The 27533-nt window shown below is 40.6% G+C and overlaps 1 protein-coding gene across 3 annotated transcripts in view; it reads left to right on the top strand.

Moving 5' to 3' along the window:
• GMIP (GEM interacting protein) overlaps positions 1–27533 on the top strand; it is a 68478-nt gene that overhangs the window by 28829 nt on the left and 12116 nt on the right. For 2 of the 3 annotated variants that reach the window (XM_083353989.1, XM_083353991.1), the window contains exons 4-14: positions 905–968; positions 2720–2845; positions 3489–3553; positions 6142–6252; positions 6672–6752; positions 12622–12798; positions 17682–17819; positions 18138–18331; positions 22465–22589; positions 23664–23750; positions 26389–26481. In XM_083353989.1, the coding sequence (XP_083210115.1) occupies positions 905–968; positions 2720–2845; positions 3489–3553; positions 6142–6252; positions 6672–6752; positions 12622–12798; positions 17682–17819; positions 18138–18331; positions 22465–22589; positions 23664–23750; positions 26389–26481 (1261 nt within the window). The remainder of the gene's footprint in view (positions 1–904; positions 969–2719; positions 2846–3488; positions 3554–6141; positions 6253–6671; positions 6753–12621; positions 12799–17681; positions 17820–18137; positions 18332–22464; positions 22590–23663; positions 23751–26388; positions 26482–27533) is intronic. The other variant, XM_083353990.1, reaches the window with a different exon arrangement.

Here is a 27533-nt window from a genome sequence, read left to right on the forward strand (position 1 = left end):
GCAGGAATATAACCAAATCATCAGCAAATGCCCTCAATTTATAAACTTCTCCCATTTTACAACCTTTCTTGGCACAGTTAAGTGAATCTCTGCAGTTGTGACTTGTTAATTAACTGAATCTGGCTTCCCCATTAACTTTGCTTGTCAGAAGATTGCAAAAGGTGATCATATGGCCCTGGAACACTGCAACTGTCTTAAATATGAGTCAGTTGCCAAGCATCTGAATTTTGATCATGTGACCATGGGGATGTTGCAATGGTCGTGTGAAAAACGGTCATAAGTCACTTTTTTCAATGCTGTTGTAACTTTGAACTGTCACTAAATGAACTTTTGTAACTCAAGGACTACCTGCATTAAATCACTAAAGTCAAGTATGTCTCATCCTCCACCTAAAATATAACCATCTTCTCCCTGGAATTCTATCAGTGACTGATCAATTGGGTCAGATATTTTAAAAAATATCACCCAAGTTGCAGGGATGGGGTAGCGGAATAGTTTATAAATTGCAGATTTGGAATTTTTGTTATTTCATTTTAGTGCATTTTATTTTAATGTTTTCATATTGATTGATATACTGAGTAGGCATTCGACGTGTAATAACGTGATTCATTCATATGTCAAACTTTGGGAGTATGATTAATTAAGCAGGAAAATCTAGTTATTATCCAAATTCCATAAAATGCCTAAAATATAAAATGGGAAATTAATGTGACCAAACTGATTTGGTGTTGGATGAGAAGTATATCATTTCATTTATTTATGTAATTCTCATTCTCAGTCATTTCAGCTTGGATGTCTACTTTGTAATCCAGTACCAGTTTGGGGAAATCTGTTTCATTTGGGATCTTTCTCACTAAAATAATATTTTTTTTAAAAAAATAATCCACATATTTTTATTTTGCAGCCATGTGAACTTTTCTGTAAACATGAAAGAAATTTGGAAGCAGCAGATCCAGCAAATATGTCAGGTATCTACAGAAGAATTTAATTGAAATATTTGGCATGAATTTTGATTTCCATGATTATTTCATTTCAAAAATCATGTATTGGTTTTTGCTATTATTTTGCAATGAAGATGGTGGGATAGAAGAGTGACAGACCGTTGCCCCCAAATCCTACAGTATGTTTGGATTCCAGGTCACATATTGACTATTTGGAAAGCTGGAGAATGGAGTAGTTGAAGCTTTAGCCTGATAAACAACGTTATGTTCTTAGTTTGATGACTGAAGATGTTGCCAAAGAAATTATAAAGTATCTTGATTACCATTTTAAAAAATCTGTATCATATTTTTACCAATAGACTACTACTACCTGAACAAAATGGCAACCTGCTTGTACAGGGTACCCAATGTCCAGAGTTGTTATGAGACGGGCAGCTTTTGTGAATGTGATTTGTAAATAAACAATTTAAAAAGGTAAAGGTAAAGGTTCCCCCGCACATGCGTGCTAGTCGTTTCCAACTCTAGGGGCTGGTGCTCATCTCCGTTTCAAAGCCGAAGAGCCAGCGCTTGTCCAAGGACGTCTCCATGGTCATGTGGCCGGCATGACTAGATGCCAAAGGCGCACGGAACGCTGTTACCTTCCCACTGTAGTGGTCCCTATTTTTCTACTTGCATTTTTACGTGCTTTTGAACTGCTAGGTTGGCAGAAGCTGGGACGAGTAACAGGCGCTCACTCTGCTACGCGGCACTCGGGATTCGACCCGCCAAACTGCCGACCTTCCAATCGACAAGCTCAGCGTCCTAACCCACTGAGCCACCGCATCCCTAAAAAAATAAACAATTTACATGATGATAATTCTGTTTACTAAAAGTGTAGTCTAATTAATTTATCTCTGGAAAGCACCAAATTGGGGACCAAATTAGAACTTCTGATCAGGGCCAAGAAGAGTTAGAGTGCTTGCAAAGGAGGCTTTTATTACAAACTATCTCTTTTTCAGTCACATATTAAGTTCAGACAAGATTTTTCAGCTAGAAAGCCAGACTGAAAGGCAGGAAGAAATTGTATTTCGGAGCTGTGAATTGGGGGCGGTTTCAAATAATTTATACAGATCAGGAGGCCTGTGCAGAAGGTAGTAGGACTTCTAGAAATAAAAGGATTGATGGGGAGGAAAGCAAGATCAAGCAGTGGAAAAGCATGGAGGTGTATTGTCAAACTGACTGTTTAAAATAGAAGAAAGTAGAAAGACTGAAAGGGGAAGTAATGAGTCTCCAAGGAAAACGAGGACAGAGAAAGGTTGCTATCGAAAGCTTACAGTTAGCCCCAGAAGGCTTACAGTTTTCCATAAAAGCGTTGCCTGGGTTTACACAGGGTATTAAGACATAAACCAGTTTACAAACCATAATGAATGCGTTGTTCACAGATGCTAAATCATGTAAACCATATGAAAGCTTGCTTCAGTGTGTGAATCTAGCCGTTCTGTGTTCAGGTCTAGGCTTTAAAGACTGTATGTTTGTCCTGAATATCCCTGACACAAGAAACTTACTCAGATTGTGGGATCTTTGGCCTTCTAGGTATTGCTGAACTGCAGTAAGTAGCTTCAGTCAATACAGGCATATGGTGAGAGATTTACATGTTATATTCAGTAACAGCTAGAGGGGCACAGGTTTCCTGTTTGGCCAATAAGGAAATTCCTGTACTGTTAACAGATGAGTCCTTTGTTAATGAAAATACTGATTTTGTTGGCTGTGTTCTAAAATCAACCTGTTAATTTTCTCAGTTGAAGAAGCTGATGAGATGCTGGTCAAATGTGAAGGTGGTGTAGAAGCAGCCTTAAGATATGCCAAAATGTGGTGCAAATACATCAAGGAGCTGTTGAATTGGATTGACAAACGTATTACTTATGGTAAGTATATATATATTTATTTTATTTATTTATTTTAATCCCATTTATATCCCGCCCTTCTCCGAAGACTCAGGGCGGCTTACAAGCTTAGCAGTAGCCTTCATTCTATGTATATGCCTGCTTATTAGGGCTTTCACAACACACCCCAAGCGGCATTATTACAAAGTCAGCTTAATTGCCCCCAACAACCTGGGTCCTCATTTTACCTACCACGGAAGGACGGAAGGCTGAGTCAACCTTGAGCCTGGTGGGATGCGAACCTGCACTAATTGCAGGCAGCTGGTGTTACTTAAGGAGGCATTAGCCCACTGCTCCACCAATATATATATATTGTCAACATCTATGCTTTATGGAAACTTGGTAGATGACTCAGACCCAGTCATTCTTTCCCTCATAGATTACCTATTCAGATAATATACTTCTAGATTTTCTCAGTAGTGGGACTATTCCTCCAGGCCATCTTGAGTTTAAGGAAACAGAATTTTGCATTAGAGTGGGTACACAACACTTCTTACAAACTTTGCCACAAAGACAGATTTCCAAAATGTTGAGGTTTTAATCCTGCTTAGCAGAAATAAACTTCCTGCTCTTATCATGGATTTCTGATGGGGATTCAATCCCTTCATGTGTTGGTTATTTGCAGAAATTGAATTTGCAAAGAACATTCTGAAGATAGCCGAAGCTGGAAGAAATATCATTTTTTCTCAGGTAATGGTTCCAGGTTTTGTCTTTTTTGTGTTCATTTTGCAATCCATATCAAATTGCTTTGGTGCAAGTGTTATAGAGAGTTTGTACACAAATGTAAGCATTTTCTTTTTAAATCATCCTTTATATCTGTGGGTAGGAATGCTGACATCTCATTTTTCAGGCCCCATTTTAATAACAATAAAAAACATTTTAATAACAATCCTAATAATGAATTCATCCCTAACCACAGAAGCACGAGCAACAATTATTTATATAGAAATAGCACATGTTAAAAATGTCCCATTGTAGTTGTTGAGGTAAAATGGACTTTACCCTCATAAAAAGACAACATATGACCAAAACATTGGATGAAACATTTTAAATAAATGTTTGTGCTCCTGATAAATCAAATGGTAATGGTATTCAAAGCCCTACATGGCAGGGGTCCGGAGTACCTGAGGGAACACCTGCTGCCGGCATCGACTTTCCTCCGCCCTGTGCATTCCCACAGAGAGGGCCTCCTCAGGGTGCCACCGGTCAGAGAATGTCGACTGGTGGCCCCCAGGGGGAGATCCTTCTCTGTGGGCGCCCCGGAGCTATGGAATCAGCTACCGGTTGAGCTCCGGACGGCGCCCGACCTTCGCTCCTTTCGCCGCGAGCTAAAAACATACTTTTTTGAACAAGCTGGCCTGGCCGGATGAAGGGATTGGGGGGGGGTTGTTATGGTTATTTTATTGGGTTTTAAAGATGTATTTTAGTATGTGGGCATTTATTTAATCTTGTTTTAACTTTTGTAATCTGTATTTTTATTCTTGCCCTGTTCACCGCCCTGAGTCCTTCGGGAGAAGGGCGGTATAGAAATAGTATTAAATAAATAAATAAATAAAAGCCTGACACCAAGGATGTTTTAAGTATTATTTACATTTAACAGTAAGAGCTGAACTTATGTAACTAAGAAAGCTAAGTAACATTCAGCTGAGTTCTATGGCAGAGTTTCCCAAAGAGATCAATAATGATCAGGAAATTTTAATGTGTTTGAGCAACATGGTGGAACTAAGGTAACATACGACATACGACCGACAATCTTTGCTGGCATGGTGAGTTTCTAGTTGTTTTGGAACTGTTGGTGAGACTGTTAAAAGTCGTTGGCACTGTTTGAATTTGTTCTACCAGCAGCAAGATCTGACTGCTGGCCCAGTGATGGATTGTATTGCAAATCAGGGCTGTTTCCAGAGGAGGCAGAGGAGGAGAGGACCTGGAGCTTATGGAGCAAAGGAACTGGATAAGGCTGTCGGCAGGCCCAGAGGAAGAGAGAGAGGCTTTTGGAGGAGTTGGTGGCGGCAGCAGCGTGCTCCAGGGGTGAAAAGAAGCAAGGCGTCTTTAAGGAAAAGGTGGAAGAGTCAGGATCAGAAAAAGGAAAGAAGGCGAGGTTGTCAGAATACAAGCGAATTTGAGGGCTAATCCACATGGAGCCCCATTTCCATCTGTCCTGTGTGCCATCGTTCACTCCCTAGAGACTAAAATGGACAATGTGAAATTTGAGCGGGCCACGAACAAGAAGCATATATCGGAGGTGGTGACCCTTTGAGAGCTGTATGCAACGAAATTTCATTTTGATGTATGCCGATTGGTGTACATTCAAAGTGACAATAAAGTTATCATTATCATTAATAATCCTGGCCTTACAATTGTTTGATTAGTCGGCAGATTGGAAGTGGTCTAGGTTTCATAAAACTTCATACTGTCAGGTTTACTTTGTATTATGGCAGTTGCTGTCAACCATTTTTGTGTGGTTGGCAGTCTTAACAAAAGAAATTCTATGTCTTGGAAGCACCTGTGCTAGTGATGCACAGAAAGTTGTTGTATTACTTGGATTATTTACTCAAGATATCCCTGTGCCACATAGTAAGATGTCAGCATAATCTATGTCTTATGCATCAGGACTGAGCCTAGTGCAGGTATCCCCAACCCCCGGGCCACAGTTCTCTACTGGGCCATGAGCTGTTCAAAACCGGGCTGCCCGAAGCAGCAGGCAAACATGTGCATGCACAGTCCATTTGCATGAGCAGTGGGTATGCCGCTTATGCAGATGGAGCTGCACGCATGCATGTGTTTGCCTGCCACTTGCGCGAAACCATCCCCTCTACACCCCCCACTCCCAGTCAACAAAGCCAGAAAGGTTGGGGAACTCTGGCCTAGTGAGTTCCCCAGGCTAGAGATGACTACTATGGAAGCATGCCTCAACTAACTAAAACTCATGCCAAGGATCAAAAGCCTGAAGTTTAAACCATTGAGAATATGTACATGTTCCTTTCATCTTTGCAAGGCAGTGAGAAGGAGCTGGTGTGTGTGTGGTTTTGTTCTTGTCTCCTACATGGATTCTAATCTATACTAATCCCAGGTGGGAATCCTGGCATTGTGGCAATGGCAGAGAGTGCAGAAGGAAAGCACGATGCTATTAAACTGAAAAGGGAGGTGTGCTATTACTTTTAATGCTGGATCTGACAGAGAGCCTGGGAATGGCTATCTCCTATTAGCTAGAACGTGACTATTCCACACCGAGCAATCTAACGGCTCGAGCATGTTGGTCAATACTTTTGTCTCCCCAGAATGGTATGCCTCTCCAGACCCTCTACACCATGGTTATGGAGCATGATATAAAGGCAGGGAATGTAGCCATCGAAACAGCTGGAACTTTGCATCTGAGAGAATTTTATGAGGTACATCATTTTTCTGATTTAGATAAAGCATCCCTATGCCAGAGCAACAATTTAAAATGCCCCGTGAGTCTATGATGCTAGAATCTTTTTAACTTTTGTATCTTTGTATTTTTATATGTTTGCCCTGTTCACCGCCCTGAGTCCTTCAGGAGAAGGGCGGTATATAAATAAAATTATTATTATTATTATTATCTTGGCCCTAAAGAGATTGTGGCTGGAACAACTGCATTTGAAGAAGATGGGACTGGGAAATAGAAATCAAATATTAAAACGGGGGGAATTGGTTTGATCAATTTTCATCAAGCACCCATGTTAATTCAGCATTTGGGTTTTGTTTTGTTTTTTTCCTGAATGTCTACTTAATATTACTGTACATTCTCTCCTGCTATATACACCTAACAATCCTCTTTCTGTTTTAGCCTCTTTGGGCCAAAAGGAATGAAATTGAGAAATGGCGGAAGGAATTCAAAGATCAGTGGCAGAAAGAACAGAAAAGGATGGTAAGAACAGAGTAAGGGGTGAAGTTGCAATCAGGCTTGGTCTTTTGGCAGATATGTATGGGCCAAAGGGGTTAAGGTACTATAAATGCTGCTATACATTCAGGATTTTAAATAAATTTCTCGACAATTGAAGTTTAGGTTGGGAGACAGATTAGGAAAACCTTCTTTAGGGAGACTGGGAGTATTTATCCCATGCTTAGAAAGTACCAGGACAGAGAGAGATGGGCAAAGGGTCACATCAATGGCTTTCATGCAAAATCATGTTTCTTATAACCCAAATAGTCCAGATCTTCACACTGAAAGAAAGCGCCCTATTATTTTTCCAGGGAGTCTGTTTTCGGGAACATTATTTCATAACTAAAATTTACCTTTCCTCCTACTTAAAGGTAAAGGTAAAGGTTCCCCCGCACATGCGTGCTACTCGTTTCCAACTCTAGGGGCCGGTGCTCATCTCTGTTTCAAAGCCGAAGAGCCAGCGCTTGTCCGAGGACGTCTCCATGGTCATGTGGCCGGCATGACTAGATGCCAAAGGTGCACGGAACGCTGTTACCTTCCCACCATAGTGGCCCCTATTTTTCTACTTGCATTTTTACGTGCTTTAGAACTGCTAGGTTGGCAGAAGATGGGACGAGTAACAGGCACTCACTCTGTTATGCAGCACTCGGGATTCGACCCGCCAAACTGCCGACCTTCAGATCGACAAGCTCAGCGTCCTAACCCACTGAGCCACCGCATTCCTCCTACTTATGAAAGTATAAATCAGGGGTAGGCAACCTCGGCTCTTTTATGACTCATGGACTTCAACTCCCAGAATTCCTGAGTCAGCTGACTCAGGAATTCTGGGAGTTGAAGTCCATGAGTCATAAAAGAGCCGAGGTTGCCTACCCCTGGTATAGATGAAAACATGTAGATGGCAAACTACCAAATCCTACTTATTCATCCATGGCAAGTGTTTGAGTATAATGGCCAATGCCAAAATGAACCTTTCAAATCTAGATTAGATAGAATATGGTTTTACATTAATGTTCATATCCAGGTTATGATAGTTAATGTAAAGAAACTTAGATGATTGACCCAAGTTGATTTAGGCACTTGCATTTAGGTTTTTTTTTTAAAAAAAAATCATTGCTAAACTGCAATTCTCTTGCATGGATTAGTCAAGATCTGCAAATCTATCATTTCTAAAAAATATTAAACATGATTTTGAAAGTGAAAATGAATGAAGCATAGATTGACACTCTGAGGCTGAAACAGATATGACACCCCAAATGAGGAAACTGTGCTCTTTTTTCAACACACCCATTTGTATTTTGAAGTCCATTTAGAATACAGGTAGCCCTTGACTTATGACCACTATTGAGCCCCATATTTCTGTTGCTAAGTGAGACATTTGTTAAGTGAGTTTTGCCTCATTTTACGACCTTTCTTGCCACTGTTGTTAAGTGAATCACTGCAGTGGTTAAGTTAGCAACACTATTGTTAAGTGAATCTGACTTCTGACTTTGCTTGTCAGAAGGTCTCAAAAGGGGATCATGTGACTCTGGGACACTGCAACCGTCATAAATATGAGTCAGTTGCCAAGCATCCGAATTTTGATCATGTGACCATGGGGAATTCAGCTATGGTCGTAAGTGTGAAAAACGGTCATAAGTAATTTTTTTCAGTGACATAACTTTGAACGGTCGCTAAGTGAACTGTTGTAACTACCTGTATTAATAATAATACAAATACCTTCAAAAAGGCATTCAGAAACAAAGCCTATGGTAGAGCTACTGCACAATAACAGTTTGCCTCCTCTAATTGCAGAATTATTCCTTGTCTTCAATGCGCAAAGCTCATCGGTCATGATTGTGAAAAATAATCATAAGTCACTTTTTTTCAGTGTTACTTTTTTTTTCAAAGTTACAATACTTTGAACAATCACTAAATGAACAGTTGTTAAGTCAAGGATTATCTGCACTTTGCAAAGAAGTCGCTTCTGATTTCTAGGTGTCAAAATATTCAGTTGTCCTACCGTGCAAGCACATGTATTGTAGCCGGTTAAAATTTTGTAATGCTTTGAAAGTAAGCACAGAGATAAATAAACAACCTCCAACTCTGATAACTTAGCAAACTCTTTGCTCCACCATCATCTAAGAGCAATTCAGAGTTGTGATTATTTTTAAGCTACATTTGGAAGGTTGGGCTATGTTCTGTACCAGCCTACTACCGGCCCTGCAGATAAGGCAGGGATAACCCCTTTACAAGAAGGCAAGAGGCTGGAACTAAGCCTGCCAAATTTATGGACACAAAAGCAAACAGAGCAAAAACAAGACACGAACCATGAAACAGGAGCTATTCAAACGGTTGCCTTCAGCAAACCAGCCCTCCCACGCATTCCCCTTTTAAACAGTTCAGAGTGTGGCTTCTCTCTGCCTCCTTCCGAGGTGCCCCATTGCCTTCCTCTGTTTACTCCTGATTGACTGCCTCCTGCGTCGGGCGTCCTTGAACAGGGCCAGTTGTGGGTCATCTTCATCCACGCTGTCAGGCTCACACAGCTGGGTCTGCGTCATAACCAGGTGGGAGGGCCCTGGCTGAGGGCTCTCATCAGCAAGCTCTCCAACACCCTCAGCAACCTCTCCAACACCCCCCTCCTCCTCCTCTGAATCATCCGACTCAACTGCCAAACCCACAGGCTGACCCTGAATCACAACAGGCTACAAGAATTACTCATGAAGGAAGGAAGGCATATGTGCCCCAGGATAATGTTGCGGGGTCCAATCTGGATCGGTCACCAGGATCACATTGGATCCTGCTACAAGAATCACTCTTTAACCCTTAAAAAAACACAATAACTTAGAGAGGGCATTAACATTATTACTGACTACCCTTTGTTTGTTTTTTCTGAGAAATTCATGCCAGCTGCAGATGACCATGTGAAATAAAACTAGGTAGGACCCTGATGAAAGGTCTAGCTGGACAGGAAATATTAAAATCAGAACTAAGTAATATAAATAGATAAATGAACAAATAATGTTAAAAATAGTCAATTTTGAAAAAAACCAACACTTTAGCATCTACTGAAAGTTGTTTATAAAAAACAAAAGAAGTTGTTGTTTAGGGACATTCTAAATATTTTTGTTCCCCTTGGCTTGTGAGAATCTCTAATGGTAAAGTCAAATTAATTATCATATTTAGTACTATATTAGGTATTTTCGTATTATGTTTTACATGGGTTTACCTGACGATATTCAATTGATAAAAATCTGCACAGTCTGTGCAGACGTACTCATGATAAGGGATAGATAATTATTTGCATTGAAATGAATTGACTATTTGGCCAAGTGTGATTAGACGCACAAGGAATTTGTCTCCAATACAGAAACTCTCAGTGTACATGCAAAAAATTAATAAAAGAGGGGAGTAAAGAAGATAATAAGGATAAATAATACTATATAATAGGGACGCGGTGGCTCAGTGGGAGGCGGTGGCTCAGTGGGTTAGGACGCTGAGCTTATTGATCAGAAGGTCGGCAGTTTGGCGGGTCGAATCCCGAGTGCCGTGTAACAGAGTGAGCGCCTAGCACGCATGTGCGGGGGGAACCTTTACCTTTACCTTTACTAATACTATATATAATATGTGGCTAAGTATACATAGACATTAGGCAGCACTTGAGAATTAGGTTTTCAGCAGAGTGATGGCACAAGGGGGAAAAACTGTTCCTGTGTCTAGTTGTTTCGGCATATAATGCCCTGTAGTGCCGTCCCTAGGGAAGGAGTGGAAACACTTTGTGTCCAGGATGTGAATGATTTGCAGATGTCTTCTCAGCCCTCCTTCTGACCCATACAATACACAAGTCTCCTACGGATGGCAGGCTGGTTGCAATTGTTTTTTTCTGCAGTCCTATCGGTTGAAGTCTGTGTCTGTCCTATTTGGTTGCTGTACCAAACCAGACGGTTACCAGAAGTACAAATGACAGACTCAATATTTCCTCTGTAGAACTGTATCAACAGCTCCTGGGGCGATCTGAACTTCCTGAATTGATGCATTCTTTGTTATACCTTTTTAACAATGATTCTATTGCTATGTGTCCATTTCAAGTCCTTATATATTAAAATGTTATAAATTATATTTTATAGAGACTATACTTTATAATCAGCATAGTAAGTACCAAAGCCACTTTGGAGTAGTGGTGAGGGCACCAAACTAAAAGCCTGCAGACCACGAGCTACAGTCCCACCTTAGGCACAAAGTCAGCCGGGTGCCCTTGAGCCAGTCACGTGCTGTCAACCGTGCAAAGCAAGCAATGGGAAAATCACTTCTCAAATCTTGCCAGGAAAATTGTAGGGACTTCTCCAGGCAGTCGCCAGGAGTCCATACTGACTTGAAGGCAGTAAAAAAGACAAGAGTAAAAGACAAGAGTAATAGTCAGTTTGATTTAGTAACTAAATGGTTGGCCACTACACTTTGCATAATTATTGTTGGCAAACATTAGAAGAGGAAGTGTTATATACTTCTGGGGTAAGGTAGCATATAATACAGGTAGTCCTCAACTTACAATCACAACTGAGCCCAAAATGTCTTATCATCATCATCATTATCATTGGTAGTACCAATAGTAATAGACACCTTGGGTGCACCACTTGAACACCATTGGCATTGACAAATTTGCCATTAGTCAATTGCAAAAGGCGGCCTTACTAGGAACTGCTTCCAACCTGCAACGATATCTGTAATACCATCAAACATCCACATCTGCCTATCCCAGGTCCCTGGTAAGGACTCGATGGGTAGACAAAAATGCCAAATCTAGTCTGAACATCTGGCTGACTGTGCGATGATCAATAATAATAATAATAAAGTTGGAAAGGACCTTGGAAGTCATCTAGTCCAACCCCCTGCTCAGGCAGGGAAACCCTATACCATTTCAGACAAATGGCTGTCCAGTCTCTTCTTAAAAACTTCCACTGTTGGAGCATTCACAGCCTCCGGAGGAAGGTTGTTCCACTGGTTAATTGTTCTCACTGTCAGGAAGTTTCTCCTTAGTTCTAGGTTGCTTCTCTCCTTGATCAGTTTCCATCTGTTGCTTATTGTCCTGCCTTCAGGTGCTTTGCTAAGTGAAATAGTTGTTAAGTGAATTTTGCCCCATTTTTATTTATTTATTTATTTATTTATTTATTTAATTTATATACCGCCCTTCTCTCAAGAGACTCAGGGCGGTTAACAGGGCAATACGTAAAAGACAGATACAAAAGTTAAAATTATTAAAACATGATTAAACAATGCCCATAGTACAAATTTAAAATTAAAGTCATAATAACAAACCCACCCCATCCCATCAGGCCAGGCCCTTTTGCCACAGTTGTTAAGTGAATCACTGCAGTTGTTAAATTAGTAACAGGGTTGTTAAGTGCATCTGGCTTCCCCACTGACTTTGCTTGTCAGAAGGTCACAAAAGGTGATCACAATGACCCTGGGACACTGCAACCATCATAAATATGAACTAGTTCCCAGCATCCAAATTTTGATCACGTGACTATGGAGAATTCTGCAATGGTCGTAAGTGTGAGAAATGGTCATAAGTAATTTTTTTCAGTGACGTAACTTTGAACGGTCGCTAAGTGAACTGTTGTAAGTCGAGGACTACCCTCCAATTTTTTTTTAATTGGGCATGTATTTAATTACCTTTTATCTTTTGTAAATCTCTGTGTTTTATTCTTGCCCTGTACACCGCCCTGAGTCCTTCGGGAGAAGGGCGGTATAGAAATATTAATAAATTAAATTAAATTAATATTAATAATAATAATACAAATACCTTCAAAAAGGCATTCAGAAACAAAGCCTATGGTAGAGCTACTGCACAACAAAAGTTTGCCTCCTCTAATTGCAGAATGATTCCTTGTCTTCGATGCGCAAAGCTCGCCTCCATTACCTCCAGCGCTGCGAGGATTTGGAAAAAGCCAAAGTGCAAAGCGCCAAAGCAGAAGAAGAGTTCCAGGCTATCACAAGTAGTGGAAACAAGCAATTGGAAAAACGGCGACGTTATCGAGATGAGGTTCAATTAAAGGTAATTGGTCTTGGGACTTAAAAGTTAAACGTTCTGCCTCTTCACTCTGGTTCCTGAAGCAGATGTTAAGTTTGAGGATTCAGGTCCTCATAGCAGCAGGGAAATAAGGTAGAAATGTATGGGGAAGACGCAGAAATGAATTGCAGCTTTTTGTAAGCTTGCTTATATAAACTATTGTTTTTGTGCACCCCATATTTATCTGGATGCCACTGATACAGCAATGGGAAGGTGATATGTAGTGAGAGTTATTATATCGTCAGCAGTGATTTTTGAGATGAAATAAAACAATCAGAGCTCCTGAACATGAAGAGTCATACCATTAATTGTTCTGGTTCCTGACTTCTGCAGATTCTGCTCAAGTCATTTGACCTGCCATAATTCTGTCAGACCAGGAGTCTCAAACGTGTTTTTTTTTCAAAAGGCAACTGGAGCATGTTTTTTCCTTGAGGAAGAAGATGTTTTGCTTCTCCTCCAAGAAGCTTCGTCAGTTCTGAACTGATGAAGCTTCTTGGATGAGAAGCAAAACATCTTTGAGGAAAAAAACATAGTCTAGTTTAATAATAATAATAATAATAATAATAATAATAATAATAATAATAATAATAATAATAATAATAATAATAATAAAGTTGGAAGGGACCTTGGAGGTCATCTAGTCCAACCCCCTGCTCAGGCAGGAAACCTTATACCATTTCAGGCAAACGGCTGTCCAGTCTCTTCTTAAAAACCTCCAGTGTTGGAGCATTCACCACCTCTGGAGGCAGGTTGTTCCACTGGTTAGTTGTTCTAACTGTCAGGAAGTTTCTCCTTAGTTCTAGGTTGCTTCTCTCCTTGACTAGTTTCCATCCGTTGCTTCTTGTCCTGCTCTCAGGCGCTTTGGAGAACAGCTTGACTCCCTCTTCTTTGTGATAGCCCCTGAGATACTGGAACACTGCTATCATGTCACCCCTCACCCTTCTCTTCATTAAACTACACATACCCAATTCCAACAACCGTTCCCTATATGTTTTAGCCTCCAGTCCCCCTAATCGTCCTTGTTGCTCTCCTCTGTACTCTATCTAGGGTCTCAACATCTTTTTTACATCCTGGTGACCAAAACTGGATGCAGTATTCCAGGTGTGGCCTTACCAAGGCATTGTAAAGTGGTATTAGTACTTCACTTGATCTTGATTCTATCCCTCTGTTAATGCAGCCTAGCACTGTGTTGGCTTTTTTGGCAGCTGCAGCACACTGCTGGCTCATATCGAAGTGATTGTCCACTTGGACTCCGAGATCCCTCTCACAGTTACTACTATTGAGCAAAGGTACCACTATACTTTTGAAAAAGCATCTTTGAGACCACCATGACCGGGATGACTAAGAATCTGCATAAGACACTGTCAGACCAGAACTTTGCCTCTTTTACTGAAGTCCCCTCCTCCCCACTTATGAACCTGTTAAAATTGATGTGAAAGAACTGGCTGCTTAATCTGTACTGGCTGATTGAAAAACCAATGAAAAACCAATGACCCCCCAAGTGGATTTGGGGCCTCTGTAGAGCCCATTCTAATCCTTTGCTGGCAAGCATAGGTCAGTAAAGCTCCTGTTTAAGTCAGTTTTTATTTTACTGGGTCTTCAAACCCTAGCTCAAGTTTTATTGACATACATTTTAGGATTGCTTTCCGATTACAGTTGTTCTTTGCAATGTCGCGTGGTCGCACAGGGAGACGGACACTTGAGCTGGGTATTACTTCTTTATTTGGATCGTGAATGAAGCTGGGGCAAAGGGGTTTACCTGGCGTCTCTTATACCTGCCCAGGTGAAGGGTGACCAATAGATTTGAACCTGAGCTTCCCGCCAGTGCAGGTGGCCAATGGATTTAAACCCCGGCTTCCCGCCAGAGCTGACCGTGCCCTGGGGCTGTCAACGACTCGCTCTATTCAGGCTTTCCCGCCAAAAGCGGTTATAGCCTGGAGCCGTCCAGCCCCCTGCTGTGCTGGCATTTCCGTGTGTGCTTAACAGCATACACTACGCTCTTTTTAGCAACATTGATTTACTTTTTATTGTTGTTTTTGTAACGTGAATGTGTTGTAACTTGCTCAGAGTCTTTTGAGTTGGGTGAGCTATTATAAGAGTTAAATCAATCAATCAATAAATGATAGACAAAGCATTGAATTGCTCACAAGGTATACTTTCAAGAAAGGGAACATGCTGCTTGAAATCCAGTAGAAAAGAATGAATTCCACATTATGTGAGATCAAGCTGTTTGCTTGCAACATGCATTTACATTTGGTGAACATTTTTCTTGTTGATTTTTTTTTGGTGGGTGGGGATGCTGGGGAAATGTATGTGATCAAAGGGAAATGGGAAGGAACCAAACTCTAGATTCTAGACTATTCTATTGCTGGCTTAGAAACCAGCAATAGTTCCCTGAATGAGGTATAACATGAAACAAATGAAGTTGTCATGGCCACCAAGAAAGCCGCTCTTGGCAAAATCATGAATGGTAATAAAGGAAGTGACTTAGGAGAAGAGAGAAAAACAAAGGAACTCTTGATTACGACATTTATTTATTTATTTATTTTAATCCCATTTATATCCCGCCCTTCTCCGAAGACTCAGGGCGGCTTACAATTTAAACACAAATCAATGTGCTTAGCAATAGCCTTCATTCTATGTATATGCCTGCTTATTAGGGCTTTCATTCGCCCCCCCCCCAGCGGCATTATTACAAAGTCAGCTTATTGCCACCAACAGTCTGGGTCCTCATTTTACCTACCTCGGAAGGATGGAAGGACATGATATAAGGAGATTAATCACGGAATTTTCCCCAAAGCATCTGAGAAGATTACTAACTCATAGAGAATACTTCCCAGTATTAGTAATGGAGCTGGCTCATTACATCACACCAAATGTTTTCTTCCCCTACTGTGCAAGTCTTGTATAGCACAGAATGAAAGTTGAGCAGATTTCATGCAAGTGAAAAAAAGTGTTGCTCTTGGGGGATGGGGGGGGACGGGACGGGGGACTTACTAGAGCAGCTTACTAGACCTTCCTTCCCAGCTACTCCATTGATTTGGCCTGGGAGAAGCTGGCAAAGAAGATTGCAAATGGTGATCATACGACCATGGAATGCCACAAGCGCAAGTGTTGTAAATGTGATCTGGCTGCAAAGCACCCAAATTGCATTCTGTGATGGCTGGGCAACTGGATCTTCAAGGACCAGTTGTAAGTACGACTTGTTCAATGCTATTGCAACTTTGAATAGTTGCTAAACAAGTGGTCAATAAGAGGAGATTATCTATAGTATTTGTGAGAAGGAGCTGAGTGTTCTGGTAGATCACAGATTAAGCATCAATCAGCAGTGTTCTTCAGCTGCCAGGAGAGCCAACGTAACCTTGGACCACACAGAGGTATGCTGTCACAATCATAAGAAGTGATAGTTTCATTCTGTGCTGCACTGGTCAAACCCTCCTGGGAATACTGGGTCCAGTTCTAGTTGTTTTAAAATACAAGAAAGTATTGTAGGAGAGAAACTAGAAAGAATGTGGAGGAGAAAAATGACAATGGTAAGGGGCTTGGAGGTTAAATCCAATGAAGAGTGGTTGAAGAAACAGGGTATGTTTTTTTAAAAAGAAGAGAAGACATGGTTGCAGTTTCCAAAAACCTAAAGGTCTGTCCCAGGAAGTGGATGTGAATTTATTCTCCATAGCACCCATGGGTAGCAAAATTAGCAATGGGCGGAAGCTTTGTAGAGGCAAATCCACACTTGAAATGAAGAGGAATTTCTTGACTGAGAAAGCTATTAAACAGTGGAACAGTCTGCTTCCTTGGAGTCATGAGTCCTTCATGATTGGAAGTTTTTTAAAAAATGCTACATAGCCAGTTGTCTGTGAGGATTCCTGTCCCTGGCAAGTGGGTTGGACTAGACCTCCCAAGTTTCTTCCAGCCTTATAATTCTATAAGTGCCCTGAGAAGACTCAATTATAGTTGAATTGGAGGTGGATGTAGGAACATGTAAGTGTCTCTGTTGTCACCAATAAAGCTTTTGAAGCAGAATTTTCAGTATCTTGCATCTTATCTTGGCCTGTTCACTCCAAAGCATATGGGACGGATTTATATTTATAACAGAAGGAGATGATGATTTGGCAACGATTGCAGACATTGGGGTTAATTGCACAAAGGACCACTGCCCAGCTGCCCCCAGTGAGAAGATTTGGACTCTGGCTCAATAGATGATGGTTTTGCTGCAGTGCCATAGTCCCAAGCTGGAGCAAAATGGTGAGGAATTGAACAGACTGAAAAGAGAAATATGATGGTTATGGAAATGACTTTATTGCAAGTGATTCCTAAACCCAAATTGGTTCCTGGAAGCTAAAGCTGTAGCCCATCAAGTAAGGAGCATAATGCTTACATGCATTACTGAAGAATATGATTCTGCTGATCCTGGTCCTGTAAATTAGACTGAAGAAAAAACACTATCATGATCATGAATAAGAACTATCAGAATATAACGATAATGGAGACTAGTAATCAGTCCTGGAAACAACAGAGGTGAATCATTAAGTCTTTGAAGGAAAGGAAGAAGGAGATGCTTAGTTCCAGAATGGATTAGTCCTGTTGTAGTATTTTCTGTTCAGAAATAAACCACAAAATGCCCAAAGGAAGGACAACTGCCACATATCCAGCACATTTTATCTGATGTCAGAATGAACTGAACTGCACAAACGATTTCAGTTTATCCCTAAAATAAATTGTACAACATGGATGCTTACTTATTTTGGGCACAGAACTGCCATTCACATCAGTTCTTACTGGCATCCCCACAGTGAAATACTTCATCCACTGGCATACCCAAGTCAGCTTTCCCATTCCTTTCATCAGTTTTTATTTCATGCACATAGGTTCAGGAATCAGAAGTCACATATAGAAGTTGTGTTTCCGAAGCCAACAATCGTCGTTTGGAGTTGAAAAAAGTCCGGGAGAGAATTATCTCTCACATTCGCAAGCTAATGTATCAAGGAGATGAAATGCTGATGAGGGTAAGTTGTGATTTATGGCTAGATGTTTCTCTTGACTTCCTCCTTCACTTCCCAACTGCATTTTCCAAGGACAGGGTGAGACGTGGGTGCGTGTGTGGGGTGTATGTGCTCACTTCTCTCACTTAAGCAGTTATTAAATAGGGGTGAACAGAATAGCTTATTTAAGTCAATTTAATGCACGTAACTGAGTGAATTTCCAAACCTTTACTATTGAAAGATAAGTAGAGAGATACTGTGGTAGATTCTCCAAATTTCAAAATTAATTCTAAGTTCTAAAAGTCAAGGAAATATATTCATTTTCTTTGTGTATATCTTCAGGTCTCCTTGAGGATGTTCAAGCTACAGCATGCTCAAGCAGAACGAATCCCTGTAGGATACCAGAACTTGACTGAATTCTGCAAGCCCTACAAGATTGGTGAAAAATATCTGGAATTTATTCAAAAACTGCCAAAAAAAGAGCTTCCCGTTGAGGTGTACAGATTTGAAGAATTTGCAAATTCTTCAATGCAGAGGTAAGGAAGCATAACCCTTTTTCTTCTGTCCTCTGACTATCCGTCCATGTCGGGGGTAGGCAACCTTGGCTCTTTTATGACTTGTGGACTTCAACTCCCAGAATTCCTGAGTCAGCTGACTCAGGAATTCCGGGAGTTGAAGCCCACGAATCATAAAAGAGCCAAGGTTGCCTACCTGTCTTATACCCATCAGTCCTGATAAAAAAATAATAATACATGGCCCTGAAGATTTACGGCAATGGGGAAGCATGTGCCCTTCCAGATGTTGACAAATTATACTGTAGCTCTCAGCAGTTTTAACCACCATAGCCAGTTGTGAAGAATGCTAGAAATTACAGGTTCCGCAACAGCCTGAGAGCTACAGGCTTCCCATCCCAAACGCCAATAGTTTTTAACATGTGAAGCATGCATATTGCAGGATTCCCTTGATGGTAAATGTCTATCAGTGATTGGCATACTGAAAACTCAGATTAAGTGTTTTCAGCAGACAAGAGACAAGAAGACTTCCAAGATCTTTTAGTAATAGCGCCAATTATTTCTTGTACTTAACTTTTTTAGACCCAGTCCATTGATCAACTTAAGCATTTCAGAAGAAGCTTCTTATAATCTTTTAACATATTTTCACATTCATGGGGTGCTAATGTCATAATAAATAAATAAATAAATAAATAAATAAATAAATAAATAAATAAATAAATAAATAATGGTATGCCACTCCCTCACACCCTTACACTATGCTGGATCCTACTGATGAGCTCAACTGTCCAACTGAAAACTGAGGCACTAAAGCTTCCGTATAAATAAGAACTACACCAGACATGTCAAACACAAGGCCCAGGGGCCAGGTCCGGCCTGCAAAGTGGTTTCATGCGGCCCGTGAAGCCATCCTGCAAACAGTGAGGAAATGGCCCCCACTGCCTTGGCCCTGACCCAGAGACCTTCCTTCTGCCAGAGACCCTCAGATCTGTCCCACTCCTGCCCAGGCCCCCATAGGCACCCTTGATGCGAACGATGTAGAGCTGGCCATGCCCACCCAGTAGGCCATATGCACTCTAGCCACGCCTACCCAGACCATACCCACCCGGCCCCCTGAGGGCAACCGCAATGCTGATGCGGCCCTCAATGAAATTGAGTTTGACACCCCTGAACTACACTCTTAAAAATAGCTAGACCATCAAGATGTGTCACCATTTCCAGCAGGGGGCAGTAAAGACTTTTTAAATAATACCTAGAGACAGGAATTGTGAACAGGATGTCGTGGAAGGAGGGAGAAAGAGAGAGAGAGAGAAGGTCCTGAAGTCTCCTCCAACCATCACGAAACGGGAAGTAAGGGAGTAGCTAGCACTGAAGACAGAACAAGAAGGGATGGATAACAAATCAAGGAGAGAGAACCAACTTAGAATTAAGGAGAACTTTCCTGACAGTGGGAACAATTAATCAGCGGAAGACTAGCCTCTGGAAGTTGTGGGTGCTCCAATACTAGAGTTTTTAAAGAAGAGATTGAACAACCATTTGTCTGAAGTGGTATAAGGTTTCCTTGCTTGGACAGGGGGTTGGACTAGATAGAAGGCCTCCAAAGTCCCTCCCAACTCTGTTATTCTGTTTTTTCTTCACAAGGAAGTCTCCAAAAAGATCTGTTGTTAAGTCAGAAGAGTCCAAATCTGTCCCATTTGTTTCTGATGAGTGCTGGCTGGGACCAGGAAAGTTCTCCTTATTTCTAAGTTGATTCTCTCCTTGATTCATTATCCATTCCTTCTTGTCCATTATGCCAGATTTTTTTTCCCTTAACTGTGATTTTTTTGAAAGAACCACAGCACTATGGAGTACATGTTTGATTTTTTTTCTGAGCAAGTGTCCTATTTGAAGGACTAAACATCTCTCTGTAGCATTATCACAGAGTTATTCTAAAGTTAAACCTGAATGATAGGTGTTTGATTTAAGCTCTCTGTGCTGCATTGTACAATTTCAACTTCAGATATTTTTCTAGAGAGAAAATTACATTTATAGTAAAACAAATTATCTGGGCAAAGGAAGTAAATTGCTCCAATATGAAGTAGCTATTGTCCTTTCAAAGAATCTGTGGGCAGAAGTGGGTGTTTGAAGGAAAGTTTGGTAGATGGAAATGCCACGGTTTTGTGTGTGTGTGTGTGTGTGTGTGTGTGTGTGTTAGAGAGAGAGAGAGACATTGTATAGTTGGGCTCTGAAAAATGAGGTAAAGAGGCTCAGTAGATGAAATTATGGAAAAAGGGTGCAACTGCAGAGGAAAAAGCAATTGGGAAGAAATATCCACCTGTCTTGTTTCTACGGTCCACCGCAAATGGCAGTGGAAGAACTGCACTTGAGCATTTCCTCACCAGCATCCCTGGCTTTGACAAGGGAAAATACTGCTGGAATAATGATGAATTGTTCTGACTTTCTTCACTGTCCTCTGTGTTTTACAGTAGCAGAATCAGCAGGATAAAGTTCCATAAATCACCCTTGGGATGAGAGAAGGCCAGCCAGCATTGTGGGAAAAGGGGATGACACTGGAGCTGCCAGGTTATTCAAGGGGCTTCGTAAATAACTTACAAGGAAAGTTCTTAATTAGTGCCAGCCTCAGTAAGAGGAAGGCTCTCCCAGTAATAAATGCTGTCCCAGGAATAAAACCTAGAAGGAAAAAAAAGCCAGCATTCTTCCCAGATTACCTGTCTCTGAAGCAGATATGATTTCATATTTGAAGGATCAAAACCATGTAATACTGAAAATGGCTATAAATTCTTGATATAACCATACACGCTATATATTACTGATTCTCAAGTTTTAGGGAAGCTACAACACCTTCAAATGATGCAGTGAATTTGTATAACACCTGTAGATAAAAGAATTTATTTATGTGAGGCAAAAATAGATTTGCCACTTAATTTGAAGCATTGCATTTTAATTTACATATCAAATGAAATAATGGCAGACATTTAAACTATTTTATATGGAAATAAACAAACCAACAACTCCTCACACACACACATCCCAATAAAATTTTCAACCATCCTTTTAATAAAAAGGTTGAGCTTATTTACTTTTACATAATTCCTGACATCTGGGTTAATTTAAAGATAGGCACATTCGTTCTGTCAGAAACGAAAGAAGGAAAGGAATCTTTTTGCCTTAAATTAACTTCTCTTGAAATGCTGCAGTATGCAAATCTCTGGCAGGCTGTAAGTTACTTTCAGGGCTCTCTTCCGGTACAGCCCCATTGAGATAACTATCATAGGACCATCTTCTTTCTCAACCCACTACTCCTTTCCCCTCCATATAATTTCCCCTGCAGAGTGAGCATTAAATTACATAGTCAAAGCTGTGCATAGAAGCTTCTTGTGCTCTGGGCATGATTATTCCTCCTTTATAAATATATTCCATTAAAAAAAGGCACAAAGAACGTTCAGGCCTCATCTGGGGCTCTGAATGCCATTTTGTATCAAACTAGTAAGGCTGCTGAGGGAGGAGGCTTCCTTCCTCTCAAGAAAGTTGCACTATACTCACAATTGATTATTGATTTATTATGAGCCATCAAGACAATGTTGACTACTAGCAACCACATAGATTTTCTCCAGGGTACCAATAGAAAGAAACAAAGCAACGTGATGAAAAAAATTCACTTTTTACTCTGCATCTGCATTCTGTGTTATATAAAATTCCAATTTTGTTGAATTGTTGTAAACAAAATGATTATGTAACACCATATACTGAAGTATAGAAAAGAAAAATATATATTCAGTTTTAATATTCAGTGTTAAAGCAAAGATTGGTGTTCTTAAAGAAGGTGTGAGGTAAATACTGGGTCCAAACTAGGAATTCAACATAGAATTTCTGTATCTTGTTCATTGCACTTAGAATGTTCAGTTGCCTCTTGAAATATGCACTTAGAATATTTCCAGCTTTTTGTAGAGTTCTTAATCTTGTCACATAAGATTAATTCAGGTAGCATTAACTATTACTATTAACACAAGTGTATACTAGGGTGTGGGAATGTTCTTTAAGACAACAATCATTTGTGAAACTTTTTTGGAACCAAATGTCTGGTAATAAGCAATTACCTGTAACTGGGAATATTTTCTGGGAAAACTATAGTAGTTGATGGGCCTTTGCTTTTTCAGGTCACCCTCTTCTGGTAGAAGAAAAAATATTACACCTTGTACTCGAATGTATTCATCAGCTGCTGACCTCAGCAGTTCATCAGAAGAAGCTCATGGAAAGCCATCTTCCTCAAGCAGTGAGCAAAGTACAGTCAATTCCATTACAATATACTTCTACCTTCTTCTTTGGGATTTTATAATCCTTGCCACAGCCTGGCTAGATCAGGATATGGCATCCAGATCTGGTTACCAAAAATTTCATTACTACAGGTAGTGCTCGACTTACGATAGTTCATTCAGTGACCATTCAGAGTTGCAAAGGCACTCAAACAAGTGACATCATTACGACCATTGTGGCATTCCCATGGTCACGTGATCAACGTTCAGATGCTTGGCAACTGGTTCATATTTAAGACAGTTGCAGGGTCCCAGGGTCACGTCGTCGCCTTTTGCAACCTTCTGACAAGCAAAGTCAATGGGGAAACTCAATTCACTTAACAACCGTGTTACTAACTTAACAACTGCAGTGATTCACTTAACAACTGTGACAAGAAAGGTCGTAAAATGGGGCTAAACTCACTTAACAAATGTCTCACTTCGCAACAGAACTTTTGGGCTTAATTGTGGTCGTAAGTCAAAGACTACCTGTATTGAATGTTGTGCCATCAAGTCATTGTCGACTCCTGACGACCACATATATTGGTCTGTCCCTAACTTGCTTTATCTGGTCTTCTAATGGGGCACCCATCACCAGTGCAACCTATTCTATCCACCTTGTTGGTGGACATTCTCTTCTTCACTTTTCTTCCATCATTCCCAGCACTGAGCCTGTTCTAGAGAACTTGGCCTTTGCATAATCTCTCCAAAGTAGATTAATTTGAGCCTGGCTATTTGAGCCTGGAGTGAGAACTCTAGTGATCACTACTTGATGGCAGGATTAAATAATTTTTAAAAATGGGGAGTATCTTCGCTGCCATTTTGCAGTTTAGGACTGTGAGTTTAATGCAGAATTCTTGAGTGAAGAGGAAAAAAGCAAGCATAGCTACAGTAAGGCATCTGAACAAAAGAAAACCCCACACAACTCCTTCAGTGACTGAGGCAAAAGTTAATTTCTGCATTATCAAAGGCCTCTCCGTTTTCCATTTTGCCTCTCAACTCACATCTCACATTTTACAAGAAAGCTTTAGTTATATACAAGACTATCTTTCTTCCATTGCCAGGCACCAACCAATCTTTCTACAGTGACACAGAGAGCTTGGGAGGGAGCACTGAATGCCAATGCTTGGATTCCCCCACATCTAGCCCAGGTAAGAAGAAATTCCCTTTTTGCCTGAAAATGAAGAAAGTTCATAAGGAGGAGATGGGAGATGGAAGCTTTATTAAAGCATTAGCTGAAATCTTTATGAGAAAAATTAGTTACGTTGCAAACAGACTGTGGCATTCTTTCCTAACCTATAGCCTTATTCTCCCCAGATACTGCTTTTTAATAGATTTTTTTAAAATAAAAAAATCCCTTCTCCATAATATCAGGGCACTTTGACCTTTTGAAGAAAGAAACTGTTTGTCTTTTAAATGAATCCTGTATATATATATATATATATATATATATATATATATATATATATATATATATATATACGTTTTAAATTGCAACTTGCTTTCTGTATTAAAGCTGACAAAAATCTCTTTAGGCATCTTGATTCCTACAAAAGATTTTTTTAAAAATTAAAGTGGCTGTATCATTTTAAATGTCCTGAGATCATGAAATGTATCAGAGAAAATATATCAGTTCTGCATTGGAAGCCCTGTGAATGATCTGGGAACACATCACACATTTCTTGTTGCAGTTAGACCAGGGGTGTCAAACTCAATTTCACTGAGGGCCGCATCAGCATTGCGGTTGCCCTCAGGGGGCTGGGTGGGTATGGCCTGGGTGGGCGTGGCCTACTGGGTGGGCATGGCCTACTGGGTGGGCTTGGCCTACTGGGTGGGTGTGGCTAGAGTGCGTATGGCCTACTGGGTGGGCATGGCCAGCTCTACATCGTTTGCATCAAGGGTGCCTATAGGGGCCTGGGCAGCAGTGGGATAGATCTGAGGGTCTCTGGCAGAAGGAGGGTCTCTGGGCCAGGGCCAAGGCAGTGGGGGCCGTTCCTTCACTGTTTGCAGGATGGCTTCGTGGGCCGCATGAAACCACTTCGCGGGCTGGATCTGGCCCCCGGGCCTTGTGTTTGACATGTCTGAGTTAGACGAATGCTTACCTAATCAGAAAACTAGATTGGGGGGGGGGGGAGATTTCCTAAAGTGAAAGAGAGAAGAAAAAAACAGAAACTATACCTAAGCTCTGATTTCACTTCTGCAATACTAATGGCTGAATTCATGCATTGTACTAAGTCAGAGATCAGAATTATGAACTTTAGCGGGAAGGTTGCTGCACCAATGGCTGGATGGGGCCCTACAAAGTCACAAGAAGAGTTTATGATGTCACAGAAAGTGGCAAAGCTGAATCTTTTTTTCCAACCTGCTTGTGAGGATTTTAAACCACTGGAATTGAAACCTTGCTCCACTTTAGTGGGTCCCAGTGGTGGGATTCAGATAGGTGAACAACCGGTTTTCTGTGTGGATGCCGCTTCCAGAAGTCCATTCTGGGCCTGGGCAACCAAAAATTAGCTACCGGTTCTGCCAAAGTGGTGCGAATGGGTTGAATCCCACTACTGGTGAGTCCTCTTATCTTCCCAGATGGTCTGAGATGCTGCTACCGAATTTTGGAACTGTACTGGCAAGAGTCCTGGAGAAGGGCTGCAAATGAGTTATTAGGCAGCTGTGTTCATGCAGCCTTAATGTGGTTTGTTTAACTTGAACTTTATGAAATTGTGTGTTAGGTATCATTATATATCATGATTATTATGATGGTAATCATAATTATTATGCTTGTCTGATGTGTGAACCCAGCCATAGCCTATATCTAATCAAATCACAGGTGTAAGTCTTGTTATCAGGTGCTAAAACAAAATATGTAGATTGCCGCAAATTAAATTACAATAAATGTGGCATTCCTGATGTGGGCATTAGGGTGCCTATGGAAAAGTGCTGACTTTTTATGTTTATGTTTTATTTAAAAAAAGAAAAATTATAAACTGACCAACTGCAAAACAAAGGGGCAGCCTTTGCATCATCTTTATTATCAGAGTTATTTTGAGGTTCCTCATAGACCCTGTAAACACTTGCAAAAAATTAAAATGGTCAGGTGACTACCTCTCGTAGTTGCTTGAAAATGTGCCTATCTTTCTATATAAAACAAGTATAGCTTCAGGGGTATAGAAAATTGGGGTGGGGCAGGAAGCTTCCAACTCCCTTTGCTCTTAAGTGATATTTTTTTAAAAATGGCTGCTCCTAGCCCAGGGGTAGGCAACCTCGGCTCTTTTCTGCTTCGTGGACTTCAACTCCCAGAATTCCTGAGTCAACAATTTTGGGAGTTGAAGTCCACGAGTCATAAAAGAACCGAGGTTGCCTACCCCTGTGTACCTAGCCACTGTGATAGCCACTGTGGTGCTGCAGAATCCCCACTCCCATGAGAAGCCATCTACAATAAGTGTCTTAAAATTTCAGACCCGCCTATCAATCCCGGAAGGCTGTGGCTCAGAGAATAGCTGGTCCTTATTCTTTTCAAACTTATGTTTTAAAATGGCAGTCAGTTTAAACAGTTGAACATGTCTGCACAGATTGATAGTTAAAATAGCATGTCTCCCCAGTTTGGAAATTGTCGAGTTGTGTTATATGGATAATGCAAACAAGTCTTTCATGAATGCTAGCTCTAGAAAAGGACATTATTTTTTTTCACACAACAAATTAATTTTGCAGAATTCAGTGTGCGGTAAAATGTAACTGTTTGAGGTTATTTTAAGCAGCTTCCCTGGTTGTTTAAAAGGTTATTTATTTCATATTCAGGCCACAAAAAGTTGCTGAAAGCTTCATCCACTGGAACTGTATCCTCTTCAGAAGACTGTGAAGACAAAGATTTGATACAAGCCTATGACAATGGTGAGAAGCAAAAGAATCCTATGGTTTAACAGAATAAGAAGGAAATCAGAACTCTTCGTAGCCTGGGAAAGGAAACAGAGAAGAGAACAGGGCTATAGTTAGAGAGCTCCACAACTTATAAAAGCATACTCTGCATTTTCCTGGTTTCTAATGAAAACATGCCAAGGATTCTTCATATTGGGGTTCCCACTTTTACACAACTCTACCACATGTAAATGTTTTTAATTACCCATAACACTACTTTGAGTTTTCCATTGTCCCTCCTTTTAAAGACTTACAGGTTTTTGAAATCAGCTGCCTCAAACTTTCCTGTGAAATTACCTCAGGAATTTTATTCCCCTAGAAGACCTTCGCTTTTTTATCACCCTTCTGGCCTGTGCCCAGGCTATGCTAGATACCATTCTGTTGTCTACTCTGACCTTTCAACTTTTAGATCATCTTCTTTTCCTTTTTCCTCTCGGCACTAGCTATTATTGACTTCATACTCTGATATCAAATTCACAGTGTAGTGTGCTTGACCTTTCATTTCCTCCAGCCAGAATTCCTAATCAATCATAATATATCATTAACTCAGAATCAGTGAGGAAAGATTTCCTCTTGCATCTATCACTGCCTATCCTTTTTTTTTCCTGGGGTTCCCCAATCCACTATGAAAGTAATTGACATAATTGTAAATCTTTCACTAAACAAATTAATTAATACTGTTGCTTGACAGGTTTTCAATTGTGGGATTTTTCACACTGCATTTGGTGATTACCCTTGTGAACACTGTAGGATGTAACACTTCACTGCCATATATGGTATTTTATTTTATCCACTGGGAGATTCAGCCATCCTCTTTGGGGAATGCTGCATTATTGAAGAGAAGAAAAATATAACCTTTGTGTAATTTTTTACTGTGAGCACATTGGCACGCATTAAAAATGAAATTCTGTTGCTTGCTCTCAAAAGTGTACACATACATAACTCATTTAAAACATACTATATACAACATATGTGTAGACCGACAACCTTACATATAAGTAACATATAAATATTACTCACTGTCCATC

The sequence above is a fragment of the Vipera ursinii genome (assembly GCF_947247035.1).
Source record: "Vipera ursinii genome assembly, chromosome: 2".
NCBI classification, from domain to species: Eukaryota; Metazoa; Chordata; class Lepidosauria; order Squamata; family Viperidae; genus Vipera; species Vipera ursinii.